At 51.1% G+C, this 21,874-nt stretch overlaps 1 protein-coding gene across 3 annotated transcripts in view; it reads right to left on the reverse strand.

Moving 5' to 3' along the window:
• PRKAG2 (protein kinase AMP-activated non-catalytic subunit gamma 2) overlaps nt 1-21,874 on the reverse strand; it is a 282,406-nt gene that overhangs the window by 30,555 nt on the left and 229,977 nt on the right. For 2 of the 3 annotated variants that reach the window (XM_068549718.1, XM_068549717.1), the window contains exon 6: nt 12,726-12,832. In XM_068549718.1, the coding sequence (XP_068405819.1) occupies nt 12,726-12,832 (107 nt within the window). The remainder of the gene's footprint in view (nt 1-12,725; nt 12,833-21,874) is intronic. The other variant, XM_068549719.1, reaches the window with a different exon arrangement.

A 21,874-nucleotide genomic window follows, 5' to 3' on the forward strand; every position in this document is an offset into this window, starting at 1 on the left:
ATTAATAAAACAACCAGATGCTAAGGAAATAACTTGGAGTGAAGGAAAAAAGCCTCCTAGTGGTGTCAGTGGGCGAAGCTGCAGGACCAACTGGACAGACTCTGACTTTTCGGCAGCTCAGGTCCTTAACCCTCTCTGAGCCTCGACATTCTTAGCTACAAGGTGGGGCTAACAGATAGTGCTTTCCTCACAAGGGCGTGTTTTTTTGGTTTTTTGGTTTTTTTCCTTTTTTGGCCACGCCGCACGGCTCGCAGGATCTCAGTTCCCCGACCAGGGGCTGAACCTGGGCGCTCGGCAGTGGAAGTGCTGAATCCTAACCACTAGGCCACCAGGGAACTCCCGCAAGTGCGTGGACTAACCAGACTTGCTGTGAAGATGTTCGGCATGAAGAGCCAAAAAGAATAAAAGCTTTAATTTTCCACTCTCTGCTGACAGACCAGAAGCAGAGAATGAGTTACTGTTTTAATTTCAGCCACACGAACTGTTGACAGGTCCACACGTCATGGAGGGAGTCACAATGCCACCCTCCAGAGACCCGACAGAACTCCCCAAAGTGGACGGCCCGTGCTCACAGTACCGTAGCGGGGACGTCTCAGTGTCCCCAGATGAGCAGCCCCGCCTGCTGCTGTGGTTTCACTGCAGCCTCTCCGCAGTCACGAAACCTTCTAAACTTGGCTTTCTTAGCACCACATGCACGGAGTGTTTGAGGGGCAATTTAAAACTACGCTCAGGAAACTCCTCAATTACACAAGGCACAGGGTGTCACCAACGAACCATCAACAGGAGGAAAGAGGACGGGCGCCGTCTACTTCTAAGGGAAAAACTCTAGGGGCCTGGAGTGCCTCTGAAAATTTCTTTCTTTTCAACTGGTAACGCAATTTGCTCAAACTCAATTTACCAATTAAAAATTTTATATTTTAATAGGATTTTCTTTTTTATAAATTTATTTATTAATTTACTTTTGGCCGCGTTGGGTCTTTGTTGCCGAGCGCGGGCTTTCTCTAGTTGCGGCGAGCGGGGGCTACTCTCCGTTGCGGTGCGCGGGCTTCTCACTGCGGTGGCTTCTCTTGTTGCGGAGCACGGGCTCTAGGCGCGCGGGCTTCAGCAGCTGTGGCACGCGGGCTCAGTAGTTGTGGCTTACGAGCTCTAGAGCTCAGGCTCAGTAGTTGTGGCGCGCGGGCTTAGTTGCTCCACGGCATGTGGGACCTTCCCAGACCAGGGCTCGAACCCGTGTCCCCTGCATTGGCAGGCAGATTCCTAACCACTGCACCACCAGGGAAGCCCTTAATAGGATTTTCAAACAACCAAAATGTGATAATCAGCTAAGTAAAAGAGGAAAATAAAAGTCTTAATATAAAAATGATTTTTAAAAAGGGTAAGCCGGCCTTAGTTGCGCTAAGAGATTCTGGCAATCTAAATGCCACGTAGCACATCTGTGTTCCCCCAAAATGGGAATCTGATTCCTCTAATGCTTCCCTGCTTTCCATACACAGTTTTACCCTGATTCTAATTGTGGGGCTTTTAAAATTAATGCTGATGCATAGCTAAAGCTCTTTAAAACTGTTCACTACAGTTTACTAAGTTTTTACATCAGAGCTCGTCAAATGGATTTCACAACACCTGCCGGCGTCTCCCCTGAGCAAGGACGGGCCCAGCTTCTCAGGTTTGGTCTCCAAGACCCTCTGCGATGCAGCCCCAGCCCGAGCCCTACGGCCCAGCAGACTCCTCAGTCCGTGAACTTATCCTCCGTTTTTCGGGCTGTGTCACGATGTTCCTCCCACTTCAGAGGCACTCACCTTCTGCTCCACCAGTTAAAGCCCAGTTCACAAGCCCTCAGCACCACCTGCCCACGTCACGCCCAGGCAAGCTGAATCCCTCCTCTACTCCCGCAGGACCTCATTCATCTCCTTCCTGGAGTCTCCCTCGTGCCTCCTTAGGTTTAAAAGTGGCAGAGAAACATCTCTGACATCTTTTCCTCTTGAACAGTTATTCTCACACTACAGGGAGTATAAACTAGAAGGTGAGCGAGGAGAGGCCAGGGCGAGAGGCAGGTGTGGCAAGGGTAACGCTAACGAAGAGGAGGAGCCGCGTGGGGAGGGGCCGGGGCAGGGGCAGGGCTGAAAACAAACAGGAAGATTGTTTCAAATCAGGTCATGACCAAAGCCACCCGCCATCACCATCAAAGGATTATTTTTCTGGAGAAACTGCTTCAGAAATAAACTACACAGAGACGAACATTTGGGGGCTTCCAATGAAAAAGATGGTGGCCCAACACTCTTCCGTGAGACCCCCCCCCCCCCGCAGGCAGAAGCTCCCCTGTGATCACCCCCCAACTGTCGGTGCTCACTCTTAATTACGAGCCACTCGACACAACCTTGAACGTTGAAGCCGCACAACTTCTAGTTTTGAATACATCTCACTAGATGGGTTAAGAACAAAGAAACTTCTAAGAAGTAGAACAGAGGAGTAATGAGAGAAGGAGACAGGATAAGAACATTAAAGGATCAATTCAGGGGGCCCAAGATCTCCCGACTGAAGTTCCAGAAGAAAGGAAACAGCAGGAAGAGAATCTCGGAAGGAACAGCACAATGAACACAGACCGAGTGACACGTGTGTCAGGTCCCAAGGCCCATCGGGTGCCTGGCTCACAAGTGGAAGAGACCACAACCAGGCGCACGGCATGGAAGCACCAGAGAGAGAGAGAAAACCCCAAAAGCTGCAGAGGGGGGAAATCACATACAAAAAGATGGAGATTAAAGAAGAAAAAAACCACAACAGCCGTCTCTTCAGCAACACTGGCAGCTAAGAGCGATGGAACGATGCCTTCGAAACTCTAGACCGACCGCATGGCATCTACACGTAGTCTACAGATTGCGTGTAAGTAGCTAACGCTCACGCATCTTTTCCTGGGACGCGTATGGACAGTGTTTGCACCCCCTGACCCCCCTGAGGTTTGCACCCCCTGATGCAGCTGGAGAGCGTTCGATGAGGCCACAAGGTTGGGATTAGTGTCCTGATGAGAAAGACCAGAGCTCTCGTGCTCTCCAGGCAGCTGTCTGCAAGCCAGGAAGAGAGGCCTCGCCAGGAACTGACGCCACCGGCACTTGGTCTTGGACTCCCAGCCTCCAGGACTGCGGGAGAAATTCCTGTGAAGCCTGCCAGCCTGCGGGGTTTTGTTATGCAGCCCGAGTGGTCTAGGACCGGAAGCTCCTGGAGAAAGTGTTCCACCAAAACAGAGCGAATAAATCACGAAAGCAGAAAAGCCATGTGTTCAAAAATCAGGAGAGGGTGGAGGCAATTCCCGCCGTGACCCAGTGAAAGTCTCAGGTGATGAGCAAGAAGACACAGAGCCGGCAGGAGTGGCTCCAAGTGGGGCTGGAACCGTGTGGGCCAAGTCTGGCTGCACAGGAAATCCTACTGAGAAGTTAGCCGGTGGGAAAAGCCTTAGCTGCTCAAAGAAAATAAAAAACGGAAGAATTCTAAGCTCCAGGAATAACACTGAACTGTACAAATAGGAAATGCAACCACAGTAAACCACTGGGCTCAGTGACACAGTCAGATGAATGAAAGCACCCCGGTACTGAGATAGTGACACTGGGCGTGAGGGGAGGAAGGAAGCCAGCCACACAAGGAACAAAGAGCCCAGCTACCGAATTAGGGAGGAAAAAGCGTCTAAAACTAATGAATCAAGGGAATGTGGCAGTGAGCGCCAGATTTAACAGCTGAACTGTTGGTTCTGGGGAATTTGACAAGGGTGTAAGGAACAGGGACTGCTGTTTTTAGGTAAGCTTTTTTCGTACCACTTTTAAACTGCGTGACGCTTAAAACCACGGCCTGTACTTCTGGGTTTACGGTCTGCTGGCTGTTGGCATTAGCAGGTCCCCCCTCCTGTGAGCCTGATGGGGGCGGGGCCGCGTCAGGTCACCCTCACACCGCCACAGTTCTGAGCCCCCAGCCTTATTCTCTTCTGGAACGCGCTCTAATTCCCACTGTTCTGGATGCCAGCTACTTATTAATTGGGCCTAGGAATAATTCAGCTTATTGAGGAATCTTTCTGGATATTGGTTATTATTTGCTCTCTCTCCTGGTTTCAAGTCATCTGTTAATTAGATGATGCGGTCGGTCAACAAAGTCAGTATTCAAGTCATTGTTCCAGATGCCGCTGAGCTCAGAGTGAAAGAATCTTAAGGCGCCCCAGCAGTGTCTTACCCAGAAAGCAGAGCCTGGCTCGCACGTGGTTTATTTGAGAACGTGGTCCCGGGGGCGGGAGTGCCACAGGCTAGCAGGGGAGCCAGTGTCAGTGTGTGAAGGGTGGTGGAGCTGGCCGCAGGACAGGGGCCTGACAGGGGCTCGATGGCACCGGGATCGTCCTCCCCGAGCGTGCGAGGCAGGGGCATTTCCCCACCTGCTCGTCCCAGCCGGTTACGGAAGCGGAGGTGCCGCCCACCACGCCTGCAGGGCTGGCTGCAGTAGCAGGTGGCCCGGCCCACGAGACGCATCCAGTACAGCTAGGAACCTCGCTCCAGGCAGGCTGCGATTTCACTGACGTTCCCCTAAGGTCCATAAGCCAGCAATCCACTGAGCTGCCAAGATACACTTCTGCATCTTATCCATCAGGACAGGGCACGAGGCTGTGTCAACCGCCAAGGTGAAACCCAGATTTGCCTTTCATGGTATTACCACATCTACGAACAGTCCTAAAAGGAAATCGGGTTCATCTCCCCGACTTTCTGGGGTCAATTCATGATAGGTTTCCAGAGATTACTACTTTTATTACTTTATGAATATTTCATTCAAACACCTTACCTGGGGATGACACCACATTTCCCACCGTTTTTTGAGGACTCTTTTTTTCCTCTCACCTGGAACCTCGGGCGTCAGGCCTCAGACCTGTTCTCCACCATTCCTCCACCGCCACTAAGAGCCTGGCAATCTACATCCTGATTAAACGAGGGATCAGAAAGCAAACAGGCACCCTCCTACAATCCACACCTATCCTGGGCTTTAACTTCTTCTAATCACCATTTACTGTACTTTTTCCGTTTTGAAGATCATTTTCCTTGATAATGAAAAAGCACAAAACGAGCTGAAGAGTTTCCCTTCCTCTTTAGCAGCACCTGCAGCATGAATCTTGAGCAACAGAGCAAACCCTTATTCCTGCTTCTAAAGCAGGCGAGCACCTGCTTCCCGCTTGTGGATCTCGATTCTAACCCCAACTAAGAGGACCCTGGGCAGCCCCCTCCTAGTCATGCCCTTCTTCAACTTACTTACATGCTTGTCTTTCTATATTTTCTACGTGTTCTTCTAAAAACCCGTGTTTGGCAAACAGCCACTTACTTGGACACTTGCCTGTTTTCTCTTTCATTGGCACTATTAAAATCATATCAACTGGAATGATTTGAACAATAAAACAAAGTAATAGTGGATTGTAACCCAATCTCTCTCTCTCTCTCCATAAACGTATGCCGACACAAATGACTGAATAAATAAGTGAAAGGAGGGAACACACGTCCCTTGCAGAAGAATTCCAGCTAACTTGCGCAGCCCTCAACTCCCCACTCCTTACGTGTGGCGGTGCAGAGTAACCTTCTCCGAAAGAGGACAGTATGGAAAAGGGGAACTTTACAGTAAAGAAACCTGACAGACGTACCGCAGCCAGGTGACTGAGGTTAAGGTCGACAGTGGTACGTCAGGCGGACAGTACGCAGTTCTGATACGACGTGAAGGGCACTTTACCTCCGTGCTCTTCCTCCCAAAGCCCATAATCCAAGTCTGGTCGTGAGAAAAAAACAGCAGACAAATTCCATTCGGGGGCACCCTACAGCACACCTGGTCAGGTCTGCAAAACTGTCAAGGTTCCCAAAAGCCAGGAAGTCTGAGAAACCGTCACAGCAAAGGGGAGCCTAAGGGGACGTGACGACTAAATGTTAACAGTAACCTGGATGGGATCCTCGAGCAGAAAAATGACATCAGGAAAGACACAGGGAAATCTAAACAAACTGTGGACTTCAGGCAATAATTATGTATCGACACTGGTTCGTTAACGGTGACAAATGTGACCATACTAACATTAAGATGGCAAAAATGGAGGGAACTGGGTGTGGGGTATATGGGAACGATCTGTACTATCTTCACAACTTTTCTATCAATCTAAAAAAGTTTATTAAAAATGTTGTTAGTAGAATGTTGCTAAAAACACACATTCCCGCATACTGCCATTGTGAGGGAAGACCTATATGATTCTCAGTGCTCCCCTCGCCGCCCCCCCCCCCACCCCCGGGCCTGGAAGTGATGATTCCATTGTGAAATTCTATTTACTTTGGAGCCTTCCCATACCTCCTGAGGAGTTACCATTTAGAATCTGAAGGCACTAAATCACACCTATCAGTAGATCTGCGCTGCCAGACTTCTCCGGAAGGGATGGTGTGTGCTCTCTACCCCGCCGTTTACTAACTTACTGTCTCTCAGCCCCAAACCCTCCCTTCTAACTCTGCTTCGTGACACTGGGGCCCTGGGGACCACATCTCAACTCTGCCATGGGCTCTACTGCGGCCTCTGACAGGAGGGAGGCCAGCGAGGACAGGAGGGCTGGGCTGAAGAAGGGCTGCTTCACCTGCCGACCACCTGATCAGTCTGCGAGGGCGGCCACAACAGAGCACCATGAACTAGGGGCACAGGCAACAGAGATTTATCGTCTCAGTCCTGGAGGCTGGACGTCTGAGATCAAGGTGTCAGCAGGCTTGGCTCCTTTTCTGTGCAGAAAAATCTGTTCTAGGCTTCTCACCTGGCCGCCGGTGGTGTGCAGACACGCCCTGACACCCCTTGGCTTGCACAAGCGTCACACCGATTTCTGCCTTCGTTGTCACTGGTACTCTCCCCCTATGCATGATTGTGTGTCCACATCTCCCCTTTGTGCAACGACGCCGATCACGGTGGGCTAGGACCGACACCTTCTTAACCAATTACCTCTTAGCGGCCCCTGTGTCCAGGTGAGGTCATGTTCCGCAGCGCCTGGAGGGTAGGACACAGGGCTGTGGGGAGAGGACCCGGCGCAGCGCACATCCCCACCTGTGGGCTTCCCTCCCGCAGCAGCAGCAGCTGAGTCCAGCTTGAGCAGCCCCCTCACGCTGCCCCCCGCCCCGCCTGCCGCCGAGGCACAGCCCCAGCCAGAGGCCCTCAGAAGGCGACACAGGCTCCTCCTTACCTCCACGAGGCCCCAGAGCAGCGGTTTTCGAACCGCAGAGCGCTAGAACCAGAATCGCTGGAAGGACTCAGTGAGACACGACCACCGGGCCTCACCATGACTTTCGGTTTAGTGGGTCTGAGATGGCCTGACGGTCTGTGTTTCCCGGAAGTTCCTAGTGATGCTACAGATGCAGGTCTGAGATCGCTGCCTCAGAGGTCACTATTTACCCTGTCAGTTACCCAGTTGACTTACGTCCAATTACCACTGGTTTACGTTAGTTTTCTGTTCGATGGCTGCTATGGCTTCTGTGTCCTGACTGGACCCCGACTGATACAGAGGCGCACGCACCAGGCAGGGTTCTGGGGACAGAGGGTTTGGGACCGGGCTCATGTCTTGGGGCCTGAACACAGTGCTGAGCTCTGGGTCAGCGGGCACTCAGATCCCCAGTGACCCTGGGCAGGCAGCGGCATCGAGAGGGAACAAGCATCACCTGTGACTGTGGTGTCCCCGCCGCACTCTGCAGCCGCCAGAGGAGAGCAGGGGCCAGGGGGCTGCTGCACTAGCTGTCACTGCAGCGAAAGGAACATGGGATCCGGTGTGGGCAGAGTCCTGCCAGAGGATGGGGCTCACACACCGGGGAAGGACAAGCTCCGACTGGGGACTCTCGGTCACCGAGAACCTGGCAGCCTCTATGGCAGCCCAAAAAAGGCCTCCTCTTGTAGCTGCCAGGCTGACCCTTCCTAAATCAAACACAAAATGTAACTCTGCGGGACTCGGAGCTTCACCACCCCGAACTCACGGTCTCCCCGGTCTCTGACGTGAAAGCCGGGGCACTGATCTGGGAGGAGTGCAGCCCTGGAACCCAGCACAGCGACAGGGCTGGACTCAGACGAAGCAGAGATTCCTGAACGCCAGGGTGACTCCGAGCCTCCCTTGGCAGTGGAAACAGCTGGCTGTGTGGTGTCCGAATTGCCTTTCTTTGCTTGGAAGCCCAGTAGCAAGTTCTCCTGGGCAGATGCCTTGCACGGGGTCACTCATTCTCCAGACAACCACAGCCGCCTGTGCCACCCCGAGACCTGTGACTGGGGACAGACTCCAGCCTGCCCCCGAGAGGGGGACTCACACATGGAAACCATGAGAAAACTTCGCTATTTCACATCTGCAGAAACCTGGGAAGTAAGCGTGGGAATAGCTTCTAATAATATTAGACCAAGGAGAGGGAATTTAACACCGGATACGGTACAGTTTATTGACACAGGTGGATTTACCAGAAACGTGGATCTAACGTTTAGTGCGTGCCACTGGAAACGGCTCTAAAGCTTTCTGAGTTGACTGCCTTGAAATGCAGGGCATTGCTGAGTGCATGTTTGAGGAGGCCGAGATGCCAGAACTTCGGAGGCCTAAAGAGGAAGAGTGAACCCACAGGCTTAGGGAGACGTCAGCACACGCGGCCTGCACACCCAGCCCTCAGCTACCTTCCCCAAAAGGGCCCCGAGGTCACAGCCTCCCCAGGTTTTTGAGCAATGTCTGCGTGCGGGGACCCCTACCCCCTGAGAAGCTGCGTGCTGGCTGCGCTCTGCAGGGGGCAGTACCATGATGGCCTCACTGATGCCAGCGTGGTGGCAGGTCCTGAGGGAGCAGGGCAGGCACGTGGCCAGGGGTGAGAATGTTCTGATTCGCAGACGGTTTGGTCATGGCTAACCAGTTACAGCGTCCCTAGGAGTGAGACTGTGGTTATCCGCTCAGTCCTGAGTACGTCACTGGGATCCCTACACTGGCTCTGGGACCCACGGGGCGCGGGATATCGTGCCGAGGAAGACCAGGGAGGACGCCCCAGAAGCTACGAGACTGGCAAGCCAAGCGCGGCAGAGCGTCCCTGGGGAAATGCGCAGACGGAGAGGCTGACCGTCACACCCCGGGGAAGCTGCCCGTCTGGCCGTGACCGCGTCTCCCAGAGTGACTGGATTCCTGTAACTCCAGATGCCGCATCGCAGGGCCCTGCAGCCGTCAGCCGCGCACGCTTTTTCTCTGTACCAACGTACAAGGACCCCGAGAAGCAGTCTGCCTTGACCTGGCACGGCACACTCTCACACCCTCACCCCTGGCTCTCTGGCTGCACACGGTCTGCAGAGATGCGGACCACCCCACAGGCCTCATGTCACACGGTCCCGTGACATCGGTGACACCGTGCTGACTGGTCTGATGGGCAGGACGAGGCAATGCTTTAGACGCCTCAGCGTGACATCGGCCAGCCAGCCAGTGAGGGGTCAGGGTGAGGGAGGCCACGGCCTGGAGCGTCGGAGAGACCCCCGTGCCACTCAGGCTGCTGCCCGCACCCCTGCCACCCGCGGCAGGTCTTCGCAAGCGGCACACACCGAGTCTGAGCGCTGCTCTGACACGGTCAGAGGGAGTCTTCAGAGGGGCCCAGAGCAAGACACAGCTCTGCGGCAGGGCAGGCCCCTCGTCCACCCGGGCCTGGGACCGCCCCCCAGGCCGAGCTGGGGACGCCGAATGAGGCTCCCATCAGGCACCAGCAGGAGATTCACTGGGTTTTCGGAAAAAACAAACAAACAGCAAAAAGCCATGCCTTCTTCTGCAGGTAATGATTTTCCTCTTGAGAAATAAGTTCCTGGCTTACTACGGGGCCCTGGTCGGGAAGGAACAACTCGGCTGAGATGCCGAGTGACCGTGCAAGCCGAGCGCCCACCCCGAGCGGGCGGCGTCTGCCCCGTCCAGCCTGAGCGCCGGGCGCCCCGCGGCACCGGGTGAGGGAGCCGGGCGGAGTTGGGCATCACCCCCTCCCTCAGTCACCCTGCACTCGGGGCTCCAGACGACCGCCGACGCCGAGGGAGAACCAGGCGGGCCGAGGGGGAGGGACGTGACTCCAGGACGTACACTAGGCTTCCGGGGCACCAGGACCAAGGCGCTGTCTCTCACACCCACGCGAGACACAGCGACAGGACCCTGGGGTGCGTCACAGCCCCGCCTGCGGGAGGCCCACGGGCCTCGCAGAGGCCGAGCTGGAGGCTGAGAGCGCGGCCGCCTGGGGCGGGCGGCCCTTCCCTTCTCTCCCTCTCTTCTCGGGCTGTCCCAGTCACCTCTGTTGTCTGCGACCCCGTTTTCAGCTCACCTGTGAACGGCTGACTCTGGTTCCCAGACCAGCTGTGTCTCTGATACTCTGGGCCCTCAGGGTAACTTGGTCAGAATATAAGTGTTGTTCTGCAACCTGCTTTTTTTTAACTTAAAAATAAATACGTTAGGGGACGTCCCCGGTGGTGCAGTAGATAAGAATCCACCTGCCAATACAGGGGGCCATGGGTTCGAGCCCTGGTCCGGGAAGATCCCACGTGCCGCGGAGCAACTAAGCCCGTGCGCCACAACTACCGAGCCTGCGCTCTAGAGCCCGCGAGCCACAACTACTGAAGCCCGCGCGCCCAGAGCCCGTGCTCTGCAACAAGAGAAGCCATTGCAATGAGAAGCCCGCGCGCTGCAACGAAGAGTAGCCCCCGCTCGCCGCCAACTGGAGAAAGCCCGCGCACAGCAACGAAGACCCAACACAGCCAAAAATAAATAAAAAATTAAATCTTAAAAAAAAACCCAAACAAACACATTCTCCACAAACGTTTTTTCCGCCCTCCTCAGTGGCTCCGTGCTGTCCTATCACACGCGCACACAGGGAGCCGTCTAGGCCACGACCCCGCCCAGAGGACGGTCACCTGGTCTCGGGGACGGGCTGTGTCTCCCCTGCTTGCTTCCCTCGTTCTCGAGACATGTCCATGACCACAACCGCTGTCTGTGTCTAGACAACAGTCGACTCAGCCCTTTCAAACACATCTTTAACTTGCTGTAACCAGTGCCAACCCCCCCATTTCCATGGTAACCAATTTCAGCTCCTTTAAAGCTTAGAGCCTCAAGGATTCGTGACTTCCAGGAGACAGGCACATGCAGCTTCTGTTAATTAGGGAAGTGAGAGTCACTGGATTAGTGATCTCCAATGATCCATAAAGCATCACATTTTTCACGTCTTACTCACTCTGGCTAAATTCTAAATTCAGAAAAGAGTTAATTTTACAACACGGGAAAAGCTGAGCAAGAGTGAAAGCAGGTGCAGGGCGTACCCGCTGTCATGTGCTTTTCTGTTGGTGGAAAACCTACAGTCAGGACTTTGGAGGGTGGAGTGGGGGTGAGATGGGTTGATCTACTTCTTTATTTGGGGAATTCAGAATTTCTAGTTACTTTTCTGTAGAAGTCTGTAGTTACAGTGGTAGAGAGTATTTCCGGTAACACTGCATCTGGATGCCTCTCTGTCCTCTTTGTGTCAAAGAATCAGAGTTGTAGAAGGGACCTTGAAGGTTACCTGGTCCAAAGTGAATTTAGCAAAGTCATAGGATATTAGGCCAATTTATAAAAAAAAAAAAAATTGGAAAATATAATTAAGAACTAAGCCATATCTACATTCTTGAGAATCCTGTGCAGCTGAGACTGAATGCAGGCAAAGTAGCTCCTAGAGCCCAGGCGTCCTCAAGGAAGAGCCACAGGGCGGGCTGCTGGGGGCGCCAGCAGAGCAGGCGGGGGAGGCCTGGGGAGAGGGCCCCGAGCGCTGGGAAGAGCTGGCAGGGCCGGGGCACACATCTCCCAGGACAGCCCTGGACGAGACTGAGAGAGGCCGGGGTGAACTCGCACAGGCACCTTACCCGCTGGGGTCCCCCTGAGGGGTCAGCGGAGGCTGCCCTCCCTGGCCTTTGCCCCTTCTCCTTCTCCCCCAGTCCCTCAGGGGCTCCCCTGGCAGGACGCCCTAATAAAGTGCCCACTGCCCATGAATTCCTGGCTCAGCATCTACTTTTGGGGAACCGAGGTGAAAACAATCCTGCTTGGTAAAGATTTATGTACAAATCTATACACCAAATGCACACACGTATACCTGTGAACGCACATGTATTTTATTACACCGGATGTAATTTGGTCATCGCACTTAATGTATTATTTGGGATTTTTCACGTCTGATTGTAAGTCATGTTGGTATAAAACGAGTTACAATAAGCATAATTTTAATACCAAAATAATCAGGTTCAAATTTTCTGCCGAAAGAGATCAGTAGAGTTTTCGCTAAGAGATTACCCACCTGAGTGATGCTTTCTTTTTAACCAGTATTATTGCAACGTCATTGTTCTACTGAATAGCTAAGGCCTTCAGGACATGCCGAGGGAGGAGGTGCAGCTAGCGGTGAAAGGCTTGGAGCCAGCACGCATCACACAGACCCGAGCACCAATTCCAGACCCCGTCACTCACCAGCTCTGTGGGCTGAGTTCTTAAATGCTAGAATGTGAGCAAACTCTAGATAATGAGCTTCCTTATCCGTAAAACAGCACATTCCTCAGAAGGCTGCCATGACGACTGACAACTCAGACAAAACCTCAGCACAGGACCCGACGTGCAGAAAGGACTGGATACTGTCTGCGGGTATTGCTGGATTTAACTTACCCGACAAAGCAGGCACCAAATAATATACCCCAGATTCAGGGAAACTGGGCACACTCACTTGTAACGTGGTATCAAAGACCACAAGCTTGGAGCTGGTTGGAACGATGTCGTAACACTTGTGTGACCTCATGAATCGCATGTAAACACCACTTTCTGAGTCTTCTGCTAAAAAGGAAAGAAAAAAAAGGCAAATATCAGTAATAATAAAGAACTTCCCCTATCAGATTAAGAGTATGCATGAAAAATCTACTGCTAACAGACTTAATGGAAAATAAGAAGTGTTCTCCCTGTAAGAGCGAGAAGCTCCTGGTACTCAACACGGCTGTCCTCACTTGCACAAGAAGGCAAGAAAAAAAAAACGGGGCTTCCCTGGTGGCGCAGTGGTTGAGAATCTGCCTGCCAATGCAGGGGACACGGGTTCGAGCCCCGGTCTGGGAAGATCCCACACGCCGCGGAGCAACTAGGCCCGTGAGCCACAACTACTGAGCCTGCGCGTCTGGAGCCCGTGCTCCGCAACAAGAGAGGCCACGATAGTGAGAGGCCTGCACACGGTGATGAAGAGTGGCCCCCGCTTGCCGCAACTAGAGAAAGCCCTCGCACAGAAACGAAGACCCAACACAGCCAAAAAAAAAAAAAAAAAAAAAAAAAGAAGGCTATGGATATAAAAGGAAAAAGCAAAACTGTCTTTATTGGCAGACTATACGATTTTCTACATAAAAAACACCAAAGAATCTACAAAAAAGTTCCCAGATCTAAAAAAGGAGTTTAGCAAGGTCAGAGAATGAAGTTAGTAAAAAACAACAACAAAAAAAACATGCCACTGTATTTCTATATACTAGCAAGGAGTAACTGGAAATTTAAAAAATTTGAAGGCATCCTTTATATAAACATGAAATGGAAATAAGGATCTACACAAGGAGACACGGAGGCCTGAAAACAGTAACGACGTGAACAAATACACATAAAGTAGTCTTTATTATTTAAATTTCTGTAGAAGTTAATTGACAGTTGGCAAAAGGAATGACAAGGTACTGTGACTCCAAAGCTGTGCCTGTAGCCGGACAATGGCCCACTGCCCACTGCCCGCGAGGACCTCACTCCTATCTCCTGGTTCACTCAAAGAATACATCTCCAAGAGACCTCTTTGACAATGCCGCTGGGCCCACACCAATCTGTACATTTGGGGAAGGTTTAGATTACCTGGGAAATATCCCAGAAGAAAAAAATTACTATATTGTACACACTAATTAGCAAGATAAGTGTTAAACAGCATGACACTCACCAAGTTCCTTGATTGTGGAAAGGAGCCCCTGTTATTCTATTTCCTACTGTGGTAAACACTCCGTATGTGCTGACTGGTTTGCCAATTTCATGATAAACTATGTGAACCACTCCCAAACCTCTATTTTCATTTCTGACCTCTCTTCAGGGTACTGTAACCCATAGTTCACAATCCCATCACCTCCTGGACAGTTCCCTTCTCAAACATCTCCGCTCCTGCTCGTGCAATAAAGTCAGACAACTCAGGCTGGCATTCAGGAACCTCCGTGGTCTGGCTTCTCCGTGACCTCATTTCCCTACTTCCTGTTCTCGGGTCCAGGCACACAGCTCCCTGCTAAGCTCCCTACTGTCCTTAATCTCACTTGCTGGCATTTGTTCCTTCTGCTGTAATTTAAACTTCCTTCTCTACTTTTTCTCATCCAATTTCAACCAACCTCAAATGCCATCTTCTCCATAAAAGCAGTGAACATCTGAGCGCTCACTTCTGTACTGTAACTCCAGGTACTACAGGAAATGACCTCATTTAATTTATGTCATGACCCTGAGGGTGTGCCTCGATTTCTTCACTTTACACATGAGCTGACTGAGCAACGGGCCTGAAGTCAGAAATTTAGGCAGTGACTGGAGTGGGATTTGAATCCGTGCCCAAGACTCCAACCCTCTCCTCATGGAAACTCTGCCACTCAGTCTCCCCATGAACGCACGGGTCCAACACACCTGTGAAGCTACTGTCTGCGGGGCACTGTGCCAGTGTCGAGACACGAGGGGACGCAGCAGACACATCTCTGTCCTCCCAGCTCACCAGCTGGCAGAGCGAGGGCACCGGGATGTGAGCCACGCTACAGGTGAGGTGCTGGATGGCTCAAGGTCACAAGGCAGGAGCCGACCCTGAGTCAGGAGGGTAAGGAGGGAAGTCTGCAGCGACTTCTTCCCCTGAATACGCACGTTCTATCTGTACTTCTCATCAGTCATCACTTTATGTCTCATTCATGTGATCTGCACAGCTCCGATAATCCTTTTCTTCCTGGATGATAATTTCTTTGAATGGTCAGGATCTTACTCATTTACTATGCTAATTAACTTCGTCGATACCGACTTACTGCATATGGTCTCAGTGTGGGTTCTCCCAAAGCTGACCCCGAGACCAGGGGAAGTGAGACGGAAGGAAAGAGTCAAAAAGGGAGCTCCAGTAAGCAGGTCACAGCTCTGTGCAGAGTCGCAGCTGCTGGGGACCCCAGGGAGGCTGCGCACGCACCTCAGAACTGCCTCCTAGTCAGGAGCACCCCACCCTCTCTGGTGAGGGGTTCCCCTGGGCCGTGACCTCTGACATTCCTGCCCTGCGCCCACAAGCCCAGCTGCCAAAGAACACCCTCGGTCAGAGCTGTTCCAATAGGAGAACTTGGAGGCAGGCGAGGCGCCCACAAGCCATCTGCTCCCACCAGCTTCCACTGTGCTAGAGGCTGGGGGTCCCCGGGGACCCAACACACATGCCGCTGCCCTGCAGGTACTACAAACCAGCGGGGGAGACACATGAACCGTCACTACACCGTCACGAGCGCTACCACAGGACAAGTCCGGGCTTATGAACCAGGTAAGTGGCAGTCAGTGAATGGATGGATGGAAGTTGAGTCAGCGTGCTTCCATTTTTCTCAAAACGTTTATCTCCCGGAAAATAGGAGCCTTGCACAGGAAAGAACTGGAACGCAGGACGTTCATACGACAGCCACGCGGAAGGTCCCGGTCCTTCTCTGCCATCACTGCTCCCGCGCTGCCAAGGACGACGACGACCAGGCTGCTAGGCGAGTCGTTTCCTGGAAGCCTACTCAGAGGGGATCCGTGCAGACACAGGCTCAAAGGACCAGGCGGGCGAGCACACGCGTAACTAACATTTAACTTACAGAGTGCCGGTCAAATCCATTCTCCTAAAGTGCAAATGAAGGACTTCAAGGGGGAAACTACAATAAAACGTAACACTCCATCTCCCAGAAAGGAACCGCTGCAAGATAGTTTGTCTGTTAATTAAATCAAGAATTTTCATAAAAGGAGTGCACATTTTATAGATGTTAACATCACAATACGAATATCTGAAATAAAATCTTAAAATACTATGAAAAGAGATATTCGAACTTTTAGAATTTTTAGAACACTGAGCTTTGTGCTAAACATATTTTTGGGGTAACATCTCAATTCGTCTGTTAATTTTTAAAAATATTTAAATAAACATTTTATTTTGAATAGCTTTAGATTTATATAGAGAAGTTGTGAAGACACAGCAGTTCCTCATATACCCCATACCAGACTGCCCCTAAAGATAACATCTGACGGGCTTCCCTGGTGGCGCAGTGGTTAAGAACCTGCCTGCCAATGCAGGGGACACGGGTTCGGGCCCTGGTCTGGGAAGAGCCCACATGCCGCGGAGCAACTGGGCCCGTGAGCCACAACTGCTGAGCCTGCGCGTCTAGAGCCTGTGCTCCACAACAGGAGAAGCCACGGCAATGAGAAGCCCGTGCACCACGAAGAAGAGTGGCCCCTGCTCGCCACAACTAGAGAAAGCCCCGTGCACAGAAATGAAGACCCAACACAGCCCAAAGAAAAAAAAGATAACACCTGACGTTCCTCTGGCACATCTGTCAGAACCAACGAACCATCACCGACACATTACTAAACAGTTCACACTTTAATAGGGTTGCCTTAGTTTTCCCCTAACATCCTTTTTCTGTCCCAGGACCCCATCCAGGACAGCACATTTTGTCACCATGCTCCACAGCCTGCCCTAGGCAATGATGGCTTCTCAGACATTCCTTGTGTTGGATGCCCTTGAGTACTTGACCATGAGACCCTGATCAGGAGTACTGGACAGGCATTCTGTAGAACAGCCCTCATTCCGGATTTGTACGATGTTTTTCTCATGATCTCAATTTTGAGGTTTGTGTGTTTTAGCAGGAAGACCAGAAGGCGAAGTGCCTTCGCGTCCCACTGTATCTAGGGTACCTGCTGTCAACATACCTCATCACTTGGATCACCTGGCCCAGGTAGGATCTGTCGGGTCTTTCCCCTACAGGGACTCCTCCCACACTGCAGTCTTGGCAGGGGAGTCATGGTCCACCTCCCTGAGGGCGAAGCATCTGCACAAATTACAGTAAATCCCCTACATGTGAACCTTCAAGTTGCGAACTTTCAAAGATGTGAATGTGCCTTCGCACGTCCAATCACATAAGTTAGTTCACGTGTCTGGCGTACACTGTCATGAGTGTGCATCTTCTACAAGTGGCTGTGCTCTTGTGTACTTTACTGTGCAGTACTGTATAGAGTACAGAAGTACGGTATCTTTATTTGAAGCCCAGGGTGTCCAGAAGCAAGCGTAAAAAGCAGTGGTGATGTAGCCGGTACTGCTAAGAAGTGCCAAGCGATAACGATGGAAACAAAAGTGAAAATAATTGAGAGAGCGGAGTGAGGTGAAAAGATGGTAGACGTCGCTCATTCTTATAAAATGAGTCGTTCAACCACCGGCACGATTCTAAAGAACAAGGACAAGATCATGGAACATGTGAAGTCTGCTGTGCAGACAATAATATTGAAGAAGCGTGGAAAAGTGGTGGAGGAGATGGAGAAACTTCTCATTGTGTGGATGCAGGACCAGCATTGGTGTTGAGTCCCGCTCAGCTTAATGCTGATTCAAAAGAAAACTAAAAGCCTTTATGAAGACTTGAAGAAGAAACACAGCAAAGAATCAGAGCGTGCATCTGTTAATGCCAGCCATGGCTGGCTTCATCGGTTCAAGGCTGGAGCCAACCTTCACAACGTAGAAGTTAAGTGGCGAGGCAGCGAGTGCAGATACGGTAGCTGCCCGGGAATTTCCTGAAACGCTTCAAGAAATTCAAGGCGCGTATTTACCTGAGCAGGTTTTTAACGTGGGCGAGACAGGACTGTACTGGAAAAGGATGCCAGACCAGAGTTACATCAGTAAGGAGGGAAAGCTGATGCCAGGCTATAGAGCAACAAAGGACAGGCTAACTGTTGTTTGGTGGCAATGTTTCCGGTGATATGAAGCTGAAGCCTCTCTTAGTTTATCATTCAGAGAACCCAAGGGCCCTTAGAAACATGGCCGAGGGCTCTCTTCCTGTTGTGTGGAAGAGTAACCCCAAGGCCTGGGTTACACAGGCCATTTTCCAGGACTGGTTTTCCCACCACTTTATCCCGGAGGTAGAGAAATATTGCTTGGAGAAGGACGTCCCATTCCACATTCTTTTGCTGCTCTACAATGCTCTGGGCGACCCCCCGTTCATGGATGACTTGCATCCCAACGTCAAAGTAGTGCATCTGCCACTGAATACTACGTTGCTTATCCAACCTATGGACCAGGGCATTATAGCGACTTTCAAGAAATATCATTTATGTCATGCTTTTCGTCAGGCAGTAAAGGCGACTGACGAATCAGGAACAACCCTGCGACAATCTTCGAAGGACTATAACATCTACAGGCCATAAAAAAAAATTGGCTTTGCTTGGCATGAGGTTACGGCCGTCACCGTGAATGGGGTTTGGAAGAACCTTTCCCCACAGTTTGTTCATGATTTTCGTGGATTTGAGAAGGTGGAGGATGAGGAGTCCAAAGAGGTCTTCAGCAACCCAGAGACCCTCAGCGAGAAGCTGGAGCTAGATGTGGAAGAGGACGACTTCACTGAACTCCTTGCTGTGCAACACGAGGAGCTTACTAATGAAGGCCTGATGGAATTGGAGGCCCAGAGAAAGGACGAAGAGAGACAGGGGAAGAAGAAGTAACTGAAGAACCAAAGAGATTCACGACGCAGGTAACGGCAAGGGGGTTCTCTGCATTTGAGGAGGCACTGGTAGTTTTTGAGGCACAGGACCTGAACGTACAACGAACGGTACACGAAGGTTGCAGCAGGCGTCAGCAATCCAGTGCCACCGTGTCATCTACGATAAGAAAAAAAGAGCTGCTACCCAGACATCGCTGGATCGTTTTTTCAACTGGGTAGATAGAATTGAATCCAGCAAGGAACCAGAACCTGTGCCATCAAGGTCAGGCGTGAGGGAAATTGCAGCTTGCCCTCCATCTCCTATTGCTGACCATCCTTCACCTCTATTATCTCCCACCTCCTCTCCCTCCTCCAGTCAGTAACTCTTCTTGACTGTCACTCGATGCCAGCCCCTGGATGCCAGCCGTTGTACTGTACTACTGTACTTTTCACAGTACTGTACTGTAAGATTAAAAATGTTCTTTATTTTTTGTGTTTGTTTTTAATGTATTATTAGTGTGAAAAGTATTCTAAACCTATCATAGTACAGTACTATATAGCCGATTGTGTTAGCTGGGTACCTAGGCTAACTTTGTTGGACTTACAAATTTAGACTTACGAATGCACTCTTGGAACGGAACTCGTTCGTATGCAGGGAACCTACTGTACTTGGAACACTTCTGTAGAGGAGAGTTGTCTGTCTGTCTGTCTGTCTGTCTACCTCAGTATGGACTCACGGTATCTATCCCATACTCTGAGTCACAATCCAACAACCACGTCAGGATCAGTGCTCCAGCCGGCAGGGTCCACCCCGATGACGGGGCTGTGTGGGGCACGGCCCACGTTCTCCTGAGTCCGCTGGGGCTGTGACTCCCCGCCAGGCCCCCCAGGACTTCCCTGCTCACACCTGCAGCCCCCAAGCCAGCAGGACGTGGAGAGCTGGGCCCTCGGGGTCTCCCTCTGTTCCCACTGGAGCACCACCAGCCCCCAGGTGGTGAAATCTGTGCCCTCAATCGCTAGCGTCTTACATCACTGTGGTACGTTTGTTACAATTATTCAATTGCCTTAGTTTCTGTCCCTCCAGGACAGCACCTCACGTGCAACCCTGTAACCTTGGGCTCCTCTTGGCAGTGAGAGCTCTTCAAACCTTGACTTGATGGTCTCGGTAGTTTTGAGGAGTACTGGGCAGATACTTTGGAGGATGCCCTTCGACTGGAATTTGATGTTTTTCTCATGATTAGCCTGGGGTTCTCAGTTTTGAGGTGGCTCTATAACACTACATTTTTTTAATGTAAAAAGCTTGACCAAGCAAAGCAAAATGACACTGAAATATATTTTGCTTCATGATAAGGCTAGATTATTACTGATGTAATAACATCAATAACAAAAGTGTTAGCATTTAAAGTCAGGAGAATAAAGTAAAATACGATCAAATGTCATTGCTTCTCTACATTTGGTAAAACTTTTCGATGAGAGCACCATTTGTATTATTTACATTATGATGAAGCCTCAAGTTGTACCTGAAGGAAGAAACGCATTGAAACAGAAAATAAGAGTATCTGGAGTTAAACCAAAAAGGAAAAACACCTAAAAAAACCAAAACCATTCAACAATAACAGGTTGTTTGGAATAAGTTATTAAAATTCCTGAGAAGGCAAGTTCAAGCTCTCATTATTCAAAAGGTTACTGGGGCTAAGAAAGTATCGCAGTGTCCCACTGCTGGGTTATTTTATCCGTCCCCGGGGAGAAGTGTAACTGCAGAGTGTCATGCTGGCACCTGAGTCACTGGTCTATGAAAGCCACCCATCGTGGAATGACGTTACACCGTCCAATCACACGCTAACCCAGCATCATCCAAGGGAGCTACTGAAGAGTACTGCTGGGAAGGAGAAAGTATATGTTAAAGTGTTTCATCTGTGAAGGTCAACAGAACAACTTGGAAAATGCAACATCTCAGTTTACATGCAAACAGTTGTACGCTCTAGCTAGGAAAGCGTGGCAGAGCGTTTCTCTCTCTGCAAGCAGATCTGGTTACACACCACCCTTGACAAGTCCTCACCATACCACAGCACAGCCAGCCCACACGCCGCGGCCCCTAGGAGTTTCACACCCTGCGATCCCGTGGACACTTCCTTTCCAAAGGCAGCTTCTGAACTCTGGGCCAGTGTCCTCGTGCCTGCCTCTGCTGGGCGCACGGCCCAGGTGGCCACTGAACTCCTACCCGCCTTTCTGTGTGGGCTGAATGGTGGCCCCCACAAGATACGTCCACCTGGAACGTCAGAACGCGACCTTATTTGGAACAAGGGTCTTTGGAGATAAGGTCACCCTGGATTATTAGGTTGGGCCCTAAATCCGAAAACCAACGTCCTTACAAATGAGAGCGGACACAGACACAGGAGAAGGTCGATGGAGGCAGAGATCACAGTGATGCTGCCACGAGCCACGGGACGCCAGGGAGCACGAGCAACCACCGGAAGCCGGGACAGATTCTCCCTGGAGCCTCCAGACGGGACCAGCCCTGCGGACCCCCTGGGCTCGGACGTCTGGCCTCCCGAGTGTGGGAGAATAAAGTTCCGTTGTTCCAAGCCACTGGGTTTGTGGCACTTTGTCATGGCGGCCTCAGGAGCCTCCTCCGCCTCCCAAGTTCAGTTCACAGGCCCCGTGCACCTTCCCCAAAGGCCCTCAAGGCACCGGCACCCCTCCACTGTGAACACCCCCGCTAGCGCTTCGTGACTGACGCCCTTTCGGAGCCCTGAAGTGCCTTGTGCCAAAGCTATAGATCTGCTTTACACGGCAGCTTCTGAGGCAGCAGATGGGTCCCCAGAAAGTTCCTCACGGGTGTCAGGACAAGCTCATGCCTGCTATATTGTATGTCACTGAAAGACACATCCATGAAAGGCAGGGGCCATGGTAATGATTCAATCCCCATCTTAGAGAGCTGAGAGTGCAAGGATGAGAGGCGTCCTAAAACAAAATTTACACATTGCCCAAATGTCACTAAAAACACCCCAACCAAAAAAACTAACTCCTTATTTCCAATCCTGTAATTTTAACTTAACGTAAGACATTTCACTGTAATTCCACAAAGAAAAAGATTATCAATAGGTTAGTTATTTTCAAATTTGTCTTTTATGCTTTATTCTGTATTTAGAAACATAAGTTTACT

This window comes from Eschrichtius robustus, chromosome 8 (assembly GCF_028021215.1).
Source record: "Eschrichtius robustus isolate mEscRob2 chromosome 8, mEscRob2.pri, whole genome shotgun sequence".
NCBI lineage: Eukaryota > Metazoa > Chordata > Mammalia > Artiodactyla > Eschrichtiidae > Eschrichtius > Eschrichtius robustus.